This window comes from Papaver somniferum, chromosome 4 (genome assembly GCF_003573695.1).
Source record: "Papaver somniferum cultivar HN1 chromosome 4, ASM357369v1, whole genome shotgun sequence".
Classification (NCBI taxonomy): domain Eukaryota; kingdom Viridiplantae; phylum Streptophyta; class Magnoliopsida; order Ranunculales; family Papaveraceae; genus Papaver; species Papaver somniferum.
Window position 1 is genome coordinate 136,384,920 of NC_039361.1, and position 15,340 is coordinate 136,400,259.

Here is a 15,340-nt window from a genome sequence, read left to right on the forward strand (position 1 = left end):
AAAACGTCTCTTTCTCACCATCAAGGTTACTAACAACTCTTTGTGGGGTGATTTGTGATGTTTCGACCATCGGTGCTTTTCCTTTGACATCATTATCTTGGCTTCTCGTTAATTTCTTAATACCAACCGCACCACTAACTTTTCTTTGGACACTACTAGCTTTTTTTGTTGTTGAGCATTATTGGGATGGAACACCCGGGTCTTTAATTTTTACTCCACTATCAACTTTTGTTTTTGAACTTTCTTGGGACGCAACAACCACATTCTTCTTGCGGCTTTTTACCTTCATTTCACTAGCTTGGCTTGGTCCGCCTTTTTCCATTTCCTTTTGTTTAAGTTTGTACAAGTGTTCAACTTCTCAAAACCCGAAAGATCTCTTCACATTGAAGGAGTCAATTGTTGACCTTCTTGAACCTTTCTCTTAGCTTCTGCCCTTTCCTGTTTCTTTGTTGTTTTGGTAGAAGACCTACCCTTGCCTTGTCCGTTGTTAGGTTCTAAAATATCTTCTCTAGTGAATGGACGGTTGAATTTCTGCAATTCATACAACCAAAGTTATCTTTGGGCCGGTAGTAAAGAAGCATACTTCTCAAAAATTTCCTTGTCTACCTCCGTGTCGCAAAACACGTCCCCAATACCTTGAATTGGTAATGGATCTTTAAATGTTAGTTTTTTTCCAAAATGGATCTATATCTTCGATCAAAATCATCCTTGTGGGATAATTTTCTACCGCATGCATACATGGGAGCACCAAAGCCGACTTAATGAGACAATTACATCTCATTCCTGGTGGAAAATTGTGTTCTTCCCAAGCCTCCACTTCCGTTAGAATTTTTAGGATTACCCATTGAGAAACATATAAACTTATTCCCCGGAGCCAAGGGCTATCCCGGTAGTCGGTAACCGTTCTAGATCGGCTCTTTTCAAAATCCCCTTTGATTCTATCGAGATCACGCTTGAAATACTCGACCATAGATTCAATAACAACAATGAATCCACCATCACAACCATTTAACTTACTCTTGAACTGATAGTGATCCGACTCCACAATGCTTGTGGCTTGATTGTCATAATGTCTACAACGGTTTACCCATGCACTAACAAACTTTTCTTTGTGGGGATCTAATAACTCGTTCTTCAAATATGTTATAACATCCGTGTAGGTTGACCATTTTTCAATTATAAAACGCTCCCTTAGGAAATATATTGGTTCCGTGAGCGACCATATTAGTTGTTCCCAATCAACTTGAAAATCCGCCCAAAGCACCTCGACTATTTTGTCATGATCTCAAACTTTTCTTTCTCTTCTTGTTGTTTCTCCAACGGTATATTTTTAATCCTCTCCATCTCGCTCTTGTTTGCTGGCCATATAACCCTCTTGCAATTAGTTTGCACATTGTTCCATATATGAAACGTGCAAAGATGATGACATACGTAGGGGAAAACACGTGGTATGGCCCACATCAATGCTTGCTCCTTATCCGTAATCAACACCTGTGGAGTATAACCTTCTTGATACAATAACTTCACCTTTTGCAATGCCCACATATAACTTTCTTTCGTCTCGTCTTTCAAGAAACAAAACACAACGGCAAATGTTGACTTGGTAGATGTTTGCCCAACAAAGTTCAATATCGGCATGTTGTACTTGTTAGTTTTATACGTGCAATCCATAAAGAGAATTTGATGAAAGCATCTTGCCAATTGTGCACATTCCGGATTGGCGATGAAAAGATATTTCACTTCCTTTTCTTCATTCGTTTCATAGGCGGTAGAGTACTTTGCCTCCTCAAACAAAAACAATAATTGTTGCATAAACACTCTCTCTCTTCCCATGACTATTTTCTAAATTTTTCTCTTTCGCTATAAAAAGTTGCCAATGAGGATGAGTTTTGGGGGTTTAACACCTTCACGCCACTAAGAATATCAATAGGTCTTGTGAGTCTTTTACTCAACACGTGTACTAACTCCCTTTCTAATGGGTTGAGCCTTGCCGTATAAGGATGGTTGATCAAACTCGCCGGAATATGATGATTATGATAACCCGGGATGACTTTCACCATAAACCACACTTTCTTATCATTGTTATATTTAAATTGAAGATTAAAAGGGCATCCACATTTCTTCGTATTATAACGTCCCTTCTTCCTTATTTTTTTGGTTTATACTCACTACCCTTTTTCCAATGGCTCTCATACTTTCCAGTACACTTGAAAACCATTTGAAAGGTGGTGGTTGTAACTTGTTTATTCTGGACTATGATGCACATCTTTTTCAATCCTTTTGATCGAGCCCACTTCTTTGCATCTTCCTTATCTTTCCACTCATAGTTGTTTGCATAGTGAGCACTTGTGTCCTCGAAAACTTGCACAGGTTGGGGTTGATCTTCCATAACCTCCTCTTGGTGTTCCATAACCACCTCTTGGTCTTCCACCGGAATGTACGGTACAATCTTTAATAAAATGAAATATGTCACATCATTATTCACAAAAGAAACTTAAACACACAGAAACGACTGGGTCGACAAGTGATATTCCAGCCGTCAATTAGTATACGGCTGGGTCGACAAGTGATATTCCAGCTGTCAATTAGTATACGGCTGGGTCGAAAGTATTATTCCCAACCGTAAACTGGTTACGTACAGGAATTCCAGGACGTAAATTGCCCTGTAACTGGAAGAGTCAGCTTACGACCTAAAAAACGAGCCGTAAATAAGGTTACGGTTGGGTAAGCCGACGCCGTCAGTATTAAATAACATTTAATATTTTCCGACAGTAAACCTAACCGCTGCCGACAGTATTAAATGCTCCCCATACACGTAGAAAAAACCTGGCCATAATTTTTTAGTTACGGCCAGGAAAACTCATCGATCCATCCGTGATAGTTTGATAACTGCTGGGAGTTCACCAATAATGAGCCGTAAAATAGAATTACGACTAGTAGTTCACGAGTTTCCAGCCGTGATTGGACCTGGCGTCTGGAAACCTAGGGCTTTCGGAAGGAAAAAATCGAAACTCCTTGCAACTCTGAGCTTAAAAATTGAAATAGGAGTTAGAATAGAGGTATACCTGGTAATCTTGAGCAATTGTTTCTTCGATTTCTTCTTCTTCTTGGGTTGGTCCTTTGAAATCATAGTAAGATTCATAAGGGTTATTTTGAGTTTAAGAAAAAATTTCATGATTTTATGAAAAATCAGCAAAGAACTGATCGTTGTTGATGAAGGGTCACCTACATCAAAAGTCTTGCTTAAATCACTCATTTCCAAAAAAAAACCCAAGATTTTTTTTTCCTCTTCTTCTTCGCTTCCCTCTGATCTTTTTTTTGTTTTGATTTCATCTACATTACCTAACTTAAAGAGATGAATTAGTCTTAATTGATCTGCTATTCATGATTAATAATGTTAATCAAGTTTATTATCTAAAATCATATGGGTTCATATTAGTCATTATATAAATATTTGATGGGGGTGTCCAAATTACTATTTGGTGACCCTAAAAATCCCCCAAAAGACCAAGACTTTTTAAGCCCTAAGGCTGGGTCTAATGGGATCCAAGATATGCACTATTGAAGTGTCATTCTTTTAGCTACTGTTACCCTGATTCCCAGTGAGTGCTTCGTTTTGCTTGGATCCAAGATGGAAGTAACCCAGGCACGCCCTTTGAAACTGCGTACACAAAAAGCATCATACGCCGTTCCTAAAGGCGCACCATCGAATATTCTATGGAATATTCTTCTGCACGCCATTAGGAACTGCGTGCCACGGTGATTAAAACCGCGTATTCCAAGTACGCCGTTGCAACCTGCATGCCCGTTTTATATTGGTTTGACCTTTTTTTTTACTACACCCAGTTTACATTCTTATGTTATACAACAAGTTATTTGCGTATACTTTCTCACAGTGAGCGTTGGTTAAACATAAAACATTATGAATAAATTGATATTAACCTTAGGGATACACGGATGGAATGATTACAAATCTCTAAACGATTATTTAATCATAAACTTAGACAAACTTCCCCGAAAGCAAGGCAACGCCTAGTATGTGCGTCAAGCATTTAAACCGTTATGTGGTCACAACAGACGAGTTTTGTCTCGTGCGGGTTTACATATAGGTATGCCCACAAAACCATTAATATCATGTCGTCGATGCGGTTTTTTTAATCTTCCTCTACATCTTGAGGAGGACTTGGTGGTGGTTGTATCGTGTTTAGTTGCGGGACGTTAGCCTTCATGATTAAGTAGCATTGATAAAACATGAAATCTTTTCCTGTATCCCGAGCGTATTTCCAATTTGCATGTCACTCCTACAAAAAAATAATAATAAATCAGTTAGTGTTTTTGTTCAAGAATAAAACCAAGTGGTCGGAGTAAAAAGATAACCTACTTACAAGCCTATCAACTGTCCATAGAGGAGATCGGTTCTGGGTAATATAAATTTCTTTCTGGTAACGCATGTAAACCCTCTCCGCCTTTTTTATTACTCCGAGCCTACCCTTTATAGCTGTCGTTGTTCTTTGATGAATATTTGTGAATTGTTGTTTGTAATTTTCGAATATGAGGTCCCAAACCGTATTTGCCGGAACCATGTGATGGTCAACCTCGGGAAGGGTAACTACACTTGCCCACGCATTGGTGATTGTAACATCCTCTTCGACGGTATACCGAGCCATTATAAGTGTGTTCTGCTTGCCGGATAGAAGCGACCAGAAGAACCAATATTCCCGAAGAAGATGTAACTGGATGGATCTGAATTTCTTATGTTTTGCACTATAATCTTGGTTAACGAACAAGTGATTTGATAGAGGACCTTCTGTAATAGTCCTTTCATGTAGCGATGATGTGTAAGGCTTATCTTGTTTTTCAAGTGGGTTGAGAGGCCCAATAAAAAACCCGATATGTCAGACACTTTAAATCACTTCGTTGATTTTTCATTCACAGTTTACCTTGTCGGAATAAGTAATTCAGGATAAAATAATAGGAAAATTTTAAATGATGACTGATTTGTTTATCCCCAAAGATATTTTTTGGATACAATGTCTAGTAAGAATTAAAGGGCTTTGAAACATAATATAATTTACTTCATTAATTTAAAATTAGTACACGAACGACGAAACGATATAAAAGATCAATAATAAACGCCCAACAATCCTTTAAACCGGTAGGTGTCCCTAGCGGCCGAGTGGTCTCTCGGGAGGGTTTACAAGAAGTATACACACAAAACCATGAAGAACAGTGATGTTACATTACCCCAAGCGCCTTGCTAGCGACAACGGGTTGAAGTCATCCGGGCGTCCTTCAAAAAGAGGTATCATTCATAAAACTCAAATGTAATATCATTTTCTTTTTGGAACCATCTTTTCGTCATCTATTCCTACATGCAGTCAACAATAAAACCATTAATTACGTCCTCAAAACTAATGTTTTGCAAATACACAACGAAAGCAAAATATACTTACGATATTATTTTTATTATAACCATATGTGAGGTTTCTAAGCAGGTTGGCTTGGATGATAGCATACATCCTAACATGCCTCAGTATTTTTGTAACATGATGTCTTACATCATCTCTTGTTCTTTGCTTGGGATTCAAAAAGTTTGCAACAAAATTGTTATGTACCAGTGGCCAAAACTTATCTTCATATGTTTTAACTCCTTCTACAACTGGAACTAACCTTACTGCGATCCATGACGCTATAAATGCGTTTTGCTCCTCAGGGGATGATGTATAATCCATATTGCATAATAGAAATAAAAGATTAGATGTAGAGATTAAACAAGATGTTAAGACTTGTGGTGTGTAGTTATCTATACAAAGGCCTCCTTTTATAGGATATCAAGGGATGAGTCTTCCCTTCGACATACTCTAAAATAATGCGTGTTAACCGAATAGTATGACAGTGTTCTAGACACATGTTTCAAAATTTTTGATCCGATGTAATAATGCAAGATGGTAGGGGGTGTCGGTGATAGGTCTATCCCCATCATCCAAGGGGTGTTTAAAACAGTAAAGGACGTTTATGAGCAGTAAGGGATGGGTTTAAAAAGGTTTTCACACCGATTCGGCAGGGTTACCCCAAGGTATTTCACACTTAAAATTTAGTCCTTTCCTTTAGCCCCTTACATCATAAGTTACAATGTCTGAATTTGATTCCTCTGAAGATCTTGTAATAATGAAAGCATGAGTGGAACAATTTAACAGTGAAGCCTATAGACGAGGAAGCGTAAGTCAAGAATTTTTTTGGTTTCGCGTATTTCATTGTTACAAGGAGGAGTATGGAACAAAAATGGGAAGAACATTAAACCACATAAAGGATATGTGCAGATTAATCAAATATGAACTTTCTAGCTTTCGTTTCCAATAGAAACAAGCATTCAATAACCACCCTAATCCCAAGGAGATGACCCAATCGACACTAGTAAATATTTTAACCATTTATACATAATGATTTAAACTTAATCAGAATGTATTAATAATTTATATTTCAATTTTACAGGAGTTACTGGCAAAGGAGGGGTACCGCGCGAGATAATGAGGTGAAATTTCCTCATGTTGAAGTTTTTGAATTCATGAAAACCAAGTATCGTGTGGACCTTCTAACAGAACTCAAAAGTGATCTTAATGGAGTTTCTGATGAATGGGAAGGTACTTATTAGGTTTTGCATAAGATTTTGTGGGTAAATCTGTTCTCAACCCTCATGAGACAACACTCGTCCATTTGAAACACCTTACGGTTTAAAGGCTTGTTGCACGTGCTAAGTGTAATCGTGATTCCTACGAAAGTGAGTTAGGTTTTTGAATCATTATCTACGATATACTAAGATGCTTATAATAAAACTCGTCATTATAAAATTAAGTTGTTCACTGCCTCATTGAAAGAAGGAGAAAAACACAATATGTAAGACCACACTTAACATCATAAATATTTGTTTACCAAACTAAAACCGACAATAAAACATAAAAACCCAATGGGTCATCCTACTTTAGGTTCATTGAACTGTAGCATATCGAGACCTATTATGGTGCGCGCCTATACATCCTCCTCGAATTGTACTCGTCGAAGGCGTCCTTCATAAGGATGTAGCATTAGTAAAATCTGAAGGGGCGGCTGTTTTTTTCAAGAAAATATGCTTTGGTCATTGAATCCTGCATGAAGTGAACAAACAATCAAATGATAGAGTATGGAACAAAGACATGTTTGTTAAAAACCAATATTTGTAACTCTAATTACTTACAATATCCATATCCCCTGTAATGAGTGTTGGTGGAACGTATATAATAAGTCTGCCTTGGAGGCTTACATACAATTTCACGTCTCTTTTTATGCTCCCAAACCTGATCCTTATGGCTTGCTTCGATCTACGATTGGGATTGGAAAAATTTTCAACAAAATGGTTATGGACCAGATGCCATATTTTATTTTATTTTTATTTTTTGGGAGGGGGGGTGGGTGGGCGTGTCTATCTATACCTTCCACAACGGAGTTGTCATTACACTAACTCATCCAACAACTATTGTCATATCTTCCTGAACGGTGAATTCAACATCCATTTAGAAAAAATGGTATAAAATAATAGAAGAAAAAATCAAATAAGATGTTCAAAATTGTGTATTCCATCTTGGTGCAAGTGCATTTATTTATAGGGAAAATTAAGAGATGTGTTGTCCCTACGAGACACTCATCACGGGCGTGCAATCTCATTCAATGTTAGTGTTGTAGAAAAGGTGCTACATGTCTCCCCACTAGATGAGTGTCATCGACCTGTTTTTCGCAATAGGAACTATTTTTCCATATGAAATTAAATTATTATTTATAATAGGTGGACCACACTTTATCACTAGCATTAATCCAAGTGATCAATGATACGAATACATGCTAGAGGACCAACAAAAACCAAAAATACAGAAATATTATAAATAGACGTCATTGTCGTCTGACATGCGATTATACTTAGCCCGTGTAACAAGCGTTCCAACCACTAGGCGACCCTATTGGACGAGTTTAGTCTTGTGAGGGTTTACAGAGAGGTTTACCCACAAAACCTGTTGAGACGGTGTTGCTGTCTTAAGTTTCAGATCCATCTTCTGGATTGCCCTGAAACGGAGGAGGAAAGAACTCAGGTTCATAGTCCCCACCAAATTGCGTTTTTAACCGCTCAATGTGTCCATCTTATTCCTTCATATTCATATGCAATTTGTCATTGACGATACTGGGTGAAATTCATTTATCGTGTTAGTTTAGTGATAATGTCTCCAAAAAGAACGTAAATAATAATTTTTTAATAAACTTACAGCCGTTGCAACGTTATGACCCCCAGAAGCCATTCCCCAGCAACGAGCTCTCACATGACCGACGTATCTCTTAACATATTTTTTCAAGTTTGAGATTCGGTTCTGTATTGACTTGGTGTTTCTTGCAATGTCGTCGTCAATTGCTGCTCTAAATTCCCCTAGTATTCGGGCCCAATAAACCCTCGCCTCCATGTCTCTGCCAATAATAGGATCACTAGTAGCAACACAATAAGCACGAATTAACGCGACATCCTCTTCGGTTGAATATGCAGCCATATTGTGGTAAGTAAAAGTAGAAAAATTGGGTATGATAGAATAAAAAAGGAGATAACGAAACTAAGAGTAGTTGAGGGTGTTTCAGTTAGGCTTAAAACCCAAACTACTTATAGAGGGTCCATTATGTGTTTGTTTACAATCCTTTTTATCTTCGAACAGGTGGCAAAGAAACCCTTACTTAATCCAAAAGACAATCACTGCTCAAAAACACCCAAAATGTTTCTCAAAGGATGATTACTGTTTTCCAGACAAACCTTACTTTTTAAAGAAAACCAACCCAGTTGATATTTTCGAACTTGCCGTTACACCGTCAATTAACCAACACACCATAAAGTGGTTGAGTGAATCACGTGGGTAGGGACATCAAACAAAGAAAAAGAAAATCTCCAAAAGTTTGAAGATTCGTAACAAGATACGTGGGTACAATACTCAAATAACTATCTTTGGACAAACCAAAAAGAAAAAAACAAAAAAAATCATTGTTAATAATGCATGGAAAAATATAAGGAAAATATGTCCTTTTCACATGACACGTCAACATTTATTAACCAAGAAAATTACTTTCTCACTATTACCACACACATTCATAGATTAAGAACAAAACCCGAAAAAAATGGTGAAAATACGGAAACATTATAAATCTATGTCATTGTCGTCTGATCCGCGATTACACTTATCCCGTGTAACAAGCCTTTCAACCACTAGGCGACCCTACTGGACGAGTTTAGTCTCGTGAGGGTATGCAGAGAGGTTTACCCACAAAACCTGTAGATGGAGGTGGTGATGTTTTTATATTTCGCCTCCATCTTGAGGAGGAAGAATATTAGCTGGTTGTACAAAGATATCAGGATCATACACCAATGGAAAGTGTAATTTCAGCACATCATATACCGCATCATGTCTCCATATTTGGGGAAATGGTCCATCTTTCTTCATAATTCCTTCTACCTTGCTCGTACTGGATTTAAATTTATAACATGTGTTAATACCAGGTTTTCATTAACATATTTTTTTCTTTAATGATTTTAAATTTTACTCACCGCGCGTTCATTGTCCCATCCATTGGGTAAGTTCATAAAATAACGCCTAACAAAACGTACATATCTTCAAACTTCTCTAACCAACCTCCTAACCCTCTGCAGCAATGCATAGTTGTTCCTTAATGTCTCACCTTGCCATGTGGTTCTGTATTCTACTCTAACCCGGTCCCAGAAGATAACGCTTTCTTGATCGTTGCCAACTAGTGGATCTAACCTAACAGAACACCATGCACCAATAAGAGCCACATCCTCATTGCGAGAAAATATAGCCATTCTTTTTAAACTGTTACCGAATTGATAAAATAAAGATTATATTTTAGGAGGAGATAAAACATAAGGTTTTTTAGTGCGTTTTATTTTAGATGAATGAAACTCTATTTATAGAGTTCTCAATAATTTGCCTTTGGAGAAAAGTTGGATCACGTAGGGGACGTCTACGTGGTCATGTAGGGGACGCCTGTATTCAATTATTTTCAACCCATGGTAGTCCACAAACGTACTCCCTTTATAAAGTCTAAAAAGAAAATAAGTGATAATAATTATCACAAGTCCCCATCACCCATAAATGAAAAAAAAAATGCATATCTACCACCTAATAAAATAACCAACAAGTTGGGTTGGACACACCACCAATTTATTATAAGTATTTTAGCCATTGAAAAAAAATAAAATTGGATGAGGTACACGATAAAATCTAAACGGATGTCATTGTCGCCTGACCCGCGATTACACTTAGCTCGTGTAACAAGCCTTTCAACCCTTAAGTGACCCTACTGGACGAGTTTAGTCTCGTGAGGGCTTACATAGAGGTATACCCACAAAACCAGATTGTATTATGATGTCAGGATGCACGACGGGTAACAATTGGGGGTCCATATAGGAAAAGTGATGCCTCATGCTGAGGTAGCAATTGTGATACATGAATCTCTTTCCCTTTCTTTGGAGGTACAACTGTCGTGCATTTGTATCCTGCAGTACGCAAACATATAGTTAGGATTAATGTGTGAAGGAAACCAAGAAATTCAAACGCATGTATGCATTCACATCGGGGAACCTACAATCATTTGTTCGGACCACCCTTCGGGAACATTGCGATATATTGGTATCTGGATTGCAACAAAAAAATTCACCTCCTTCTTTATGGTGAAGAAACGTGATTGTAAAGATTTCCAAGTACAAAGGTTGTGATTGCCAATTATATCGGTAAACTCCTACGAAACACACATCCAAAAATCCTAAGATTTCTCATCTGTTAATACGTCGAGATCATTAGAAACGTTGCAGTAAGCCCGTGTTAGAGCTTCATCCTCTTGTGACGTGTACTTGGTTGCCATTTCTTGGTAGATACAAGTAGGGTAAACCTACAAAAAATAATAACCAAAGTATAAATGTTATATCCAAACGAAAATTTATAATTTGTATTGGCAATTGTTTACAATGGTTCCAATGGAGGCTATTTATAAGCTAAATTCGACACATCCAGCAACAGTCAAAACTCAATACTCGAGAGTCCGCACTGGTTCCGATGTACCATATTTACAACTAATAATGAACAAAAAGGGTAACAATAAATGACCATAACTTTTTTGAGAGAGTATTATCGCTATTTACAAATGACCCCTACTAGGCCAAAACGTCAAAAACTTTTTATCAAAGGCCATCCCTGTTCAAAAACGTCCCTTTCGTTGCTAACCCCCACTATAAAAACGTCAGTAAGGTTACAAGAAAATATCCACATATTAGCTAAGATTTCTTTAAAAAAAAACCCAAGTCAGAAATAATAATTAAAAAATGAGTTCTAATCGTAAAGGAAAACAAATAGTTTGTGTAGAAAGCATAGAAATTTGTCCATTGTGTTTCAATGATAACCATAGCTTACTTCAGTGCCCGTGGATGTACTCAAAGTGTCCCCAGAAAAATTGTACTGGCATTAAGATGGTAATGTAGTCGCCTAGGGAGAAGATACGGTATTTGAGGTGTATGTATGAAAACTGTTGTGAAGAACCCCAACTATTGGCAGATGTAATGAGGGACAAGGAAGATTAACAGATCGATGAAATTTGCAAAAACTTGAAGAAAAAGGGAAAAATTAAGATCGAAAACCAAAAGATTGCTTCTTACTCGACCCCTGACTGCAGGTTCTTTATGAAACTCCACCACTCAAAAGATGATAGCACATTTGGGAAACATTTCTGGAAATGTCCAGCATGTAAGTCGGTGGAATGGACCGAATAGGTTCCGTTACGGTACGGATCATTGTGGTTGAGTTTGGTGATGTAACTTGTGGTTTTAAGTTTTATCGTGTGTTTTAGTTTGGTGAAGAGTGGTTTATGTTGTTAAGTGTGGTGGTATGTTTAGTGTGCTAGTATGATTCCGATGTAATGTGTTTAACTTAAATTTCTATGATGTAATAAAGAACTATTTTAACGACGAGTTTTATTATAAACATCTTAGTACATCATACATATTAATTCAAAAACCTAACTCACTTTCGTAGAAATCACGGTTACACTTAGCGGGTGTATCAAGCCTTTAAACCCTCAGGTGACCCTAACGGACGAGTTAAATCTCGTGAGGGCTTACATAGAGGTACACCCACAAAACCTTTGATTATAATAACACACTGGAAAAAGTTAAAAAATAACAAAATCAAACAACAACCTAGTTCGCTATTATATGCGAGTACCAAATGATCCGTTCGCAACGAACTGTCTAAAAGGATGTGGTTGTTACGCTTCGTACGTTTCCATCGCCGTTGCACGATTACCATTTGCAAGAACAAGTTACTGCCTAAAACGACTACAATACCTCTTGCTACCGCTCCCTATTTGAATACTAAAATCGGCAACAATCTGAGACCAAAAATGTCTTCCCATTTGATGATTTTCTGAAATTGGATACAAATCATATACCCTACAAACACTTATTACTAGGGCGTTATCTTCCTCCATTGAAAATTGAGGCATCACCGGTGTTTATTATGGTAGGAATAAACTGGAAAACTAAAAGAGTTTTGGATTAAAGATTTGCATAGCTCGATTGGGTTTATATATCATTTGTTTTTTTCGGTAACTAGGTACACAACAAAGACTTTTAGATTACATAGGTCCGTGAATTTCTCCTAACTTGACGGTCCCAAAAAGCAGAAAGATCCGTTCAAGGAAGGACAAAGGGGATTCCCAGTGATGTACATTGCGAAGCGACAATGCATGTATGCAGTAACGAGTAACATGTCAGTAGCGTAGGGGACGCCTAAGTGGTCACGTAGGGGACGCACAAAGATGTACTTTAGGAAACAAAGCATGTCGGCAAAAATGAGGAACATGCCAGAAGCGTAGGGGACGCCTAATTACCAGTAGGGGACGCTTAATGATGCGGCCCCCCATATGTCATAAGGATGTTCCTGATCATTCATCCATATATATTCAATTTTTTTTTATCAACCCATGATAGTCCACAAACGTGCACCTTTTATAAAGTCTAAAAAAAAAGAAATGATAATAATTATCACAAGTCCACATCACCCATAAATGAAAAAAATAATACATATCAGCCACTTTACGAAATAACCAACTGGTTGAGTTGGACACACCACCAATTGATTATAATATTTTTCGGATTCTGATAGTCGTTGAAAAAAAAAACAAGGAAAGGAAAGGTACATGATAAATTCAAAAACCTAATTCACTTTCGTAAGAATCACGGTTACACTTAGCATGTGCAACAAGCTTTTAAACTCTTAGGTGACCCTAACAGACGAGTTCAGTCTCGTGAGGGCTTACATAGAGGTACACCCACAAAACCTATTTATTTGTTATTGGATTACTAATGTTGTCTATGGCCACCGATAGCAACAACTCAGTCCGCCAGAATCACCTGTGAATTTTAAAAGAATGATCAATTATAGTAATAACACAATTCAATTAATAGAGATACATGCAATGCAAGAGGTGAAACAAACCTTCTCTATGTTATTTAATGTGATGTTTATGAAAAAGTGTTTGCGTTTACTGAAAGAAAAGATAACCACTTTCTTCAATACTATTACTGCTCCAACTCTGATTTGCTTTCCATACTCTTTATGGTTTACCACAGCTGTATGACAATTAGCAGGCATTTTTCCGCTGGGATCCTGTGATACATTAGATTAACAAACAATGTGTATTGACTTTAATTACCAGTTCAAAATTCGACTGAAAAACTAAATGGATTACAAAAAAATTTATAAAATATCACCTTCACTTTCAAAAGAAAGCTACCGAGTCCATTTGCTTTTTTCTCCTCCACCAAAACAACCAAACGATCGATTCTCTGACCAAGGTCGAAGAAATGCATTTTTTCCGAATCAGGGTCCCAGACGTGGCCCTAGTAGGGATAAGGAAAAACGAAGTATACTGGAAGAGAGAAGAACAACTGAAGGAGTGAACCAAACATTAGAATATTTTAAACAAAGGGATGAAAAAGAGTTTGAATGAGAGCAACAAGAAGCTCAAGAAATGATGATTTTTCTTCGAACAGACGACGATGGTCCATCTATTAGAAATTTAGCGGCTAGCAGCGAGTTGTTAGCAATGAATAGACAACGTGAGACTGACATGGAGATAATAAAAATTGATCTAGGGTAAATATCCAACGAGATTCAAAGGCAGTATTTCGTCGGACTGAAAAATGAGATTATGATTCGTCGGGGGTCAAGTCGCCGTTATACCTAATGTAGAATAGTTAGTTGCATTTAACTCTTCTTAGGAATATAAGTATTTAATTATTCGTGTGGCATTATGTAATTTGGTTTTATTTTACCTCGTTGTATTATTTAATTTACCGTCTTGAATTAATTTCCAATGTTGCGGTTTCTTAATTTGTTGTACCCCTGAAGTGAATGTTAAAATTTCAATTTGAATGAAACCACTTTAAACTTTGTTGCATTAGAAATAACACGATGTTTTTTATTAGGATTCCATTACAAGTATTTACTCATTCGACATTGTATGCCGGCACAACGTCCTTTAGGAGCTTGTACAAATCATCATACATAAAAGGCCTCTTTGAATCCCCACTAAAATCTATCCTGACTCTTGTTTTCTGTAAAAGTTAATAAAAAAAATTAAGTTATTCGGCTTTCGTATTTTTAATTAGAGTGCTAACACTCGGTATTTATGGAAGGATATGTTTACTAACCTGAGCTTAGTATGATAGCGTAGGATGGCTTATGTTTACATGAAGCAGACATGCAACAAAAGCATCAACATCCGTGGTAATCAGATCAAATCTTTTTTTTTACCGAGGCTTTAGTTCTGGCGTTGTCGTTTCCGGTAAGATCTTCAAATTTTTGAAAAACACGGTTCCAGAAAACTTTTGGATCATCTTCAACCCCCCGGTGGACCTTGATTTGTTACCGCAATCCATGCTCTCACAACTCCTAAATCTTCTTCACCGCTGAAGCGCATTGCATAAATAATTTAAATAATTTAATATTTTGTCTCACACGTTATATTAGGGGACTGGTTTATCTGGAAGACCTTAAACTTTGGAAACAATTTGTTTTGACTGGAGATCATAACTCATTGCAGAGGATTGTGTTTTAGACTAGATTTTTTTCTAGGAGATGTAAGGTACTTTGTGGGTGTGATATTGAAGGGTAACTTTACCGACGTTTTTATAGTGTTAGTCAGATGCAAAAGGGATGCTTATGAACATCAAAGGACGTTTACAAAAAGTTTATATAACTTGTGAGAC

At 37.2% G+C, this 15,340-nt stretch overlaps 1 protein-coding gene across 2 annotated transcripts; it reads right to left on the bottom strand.

Moving 5' to 3' along the window:
* Nucleotides 1-7,780: 7,780 nt before the first annotated feature.
* LOC113274296 lies at nucleotides 7,781-8,662 on the bottom strand. 2 transcript variants are annotated; one of them, XM_026523726.1, is made up of 2 exons: nucleotides 8,289-8,662; nucleotides 7,781-8,206 (listed from the first exon to the last, which is right to left on the bottom strand). In XM_026523726.1, exons 1-2 carry the CDS (start codon nucleotides 8,562-8,564, stop codon nucleotides 8,195-8,197), a joined length of 288 nt encoding a protein of 95 aa, XP_026379511.1. In that variant the 5' UTR covers nucleotides 8,565-8,662; the 3' UTR covers nucleotides 7,781-8,194. The 2 variants fall into 2 exon arrangements, with proteins under 2 accessions (XP_026379511.1, XP_026379510.1); XM_026523725.1 differs by having other exon boundaries at nucleotides 7,781-8,091; nucleotides 8,289-8,617.
* Nucleotides 8,663-15,340: the final 6,678 nt, after the last annotated feature.

What these genes read in the sequence shown, in the direction of transcription:
- LOC113274296 (XM_026523725.1), bottom strand. Translation starts at nt 8,564, where the DNA reads ATGGCTGCATATTCAACCGAAGAGGATGTCGCGTTAATTCGTGCTTAT. An exon ending in GTCATAACGTTGCAACGGCT is followed by an intron (nt 8,092 to 8,288) that starts GTAAGTTTATTA and finishes CCTCCGTTTCAG; the next exon opens with GGCAATCCAGAAGATGGATC.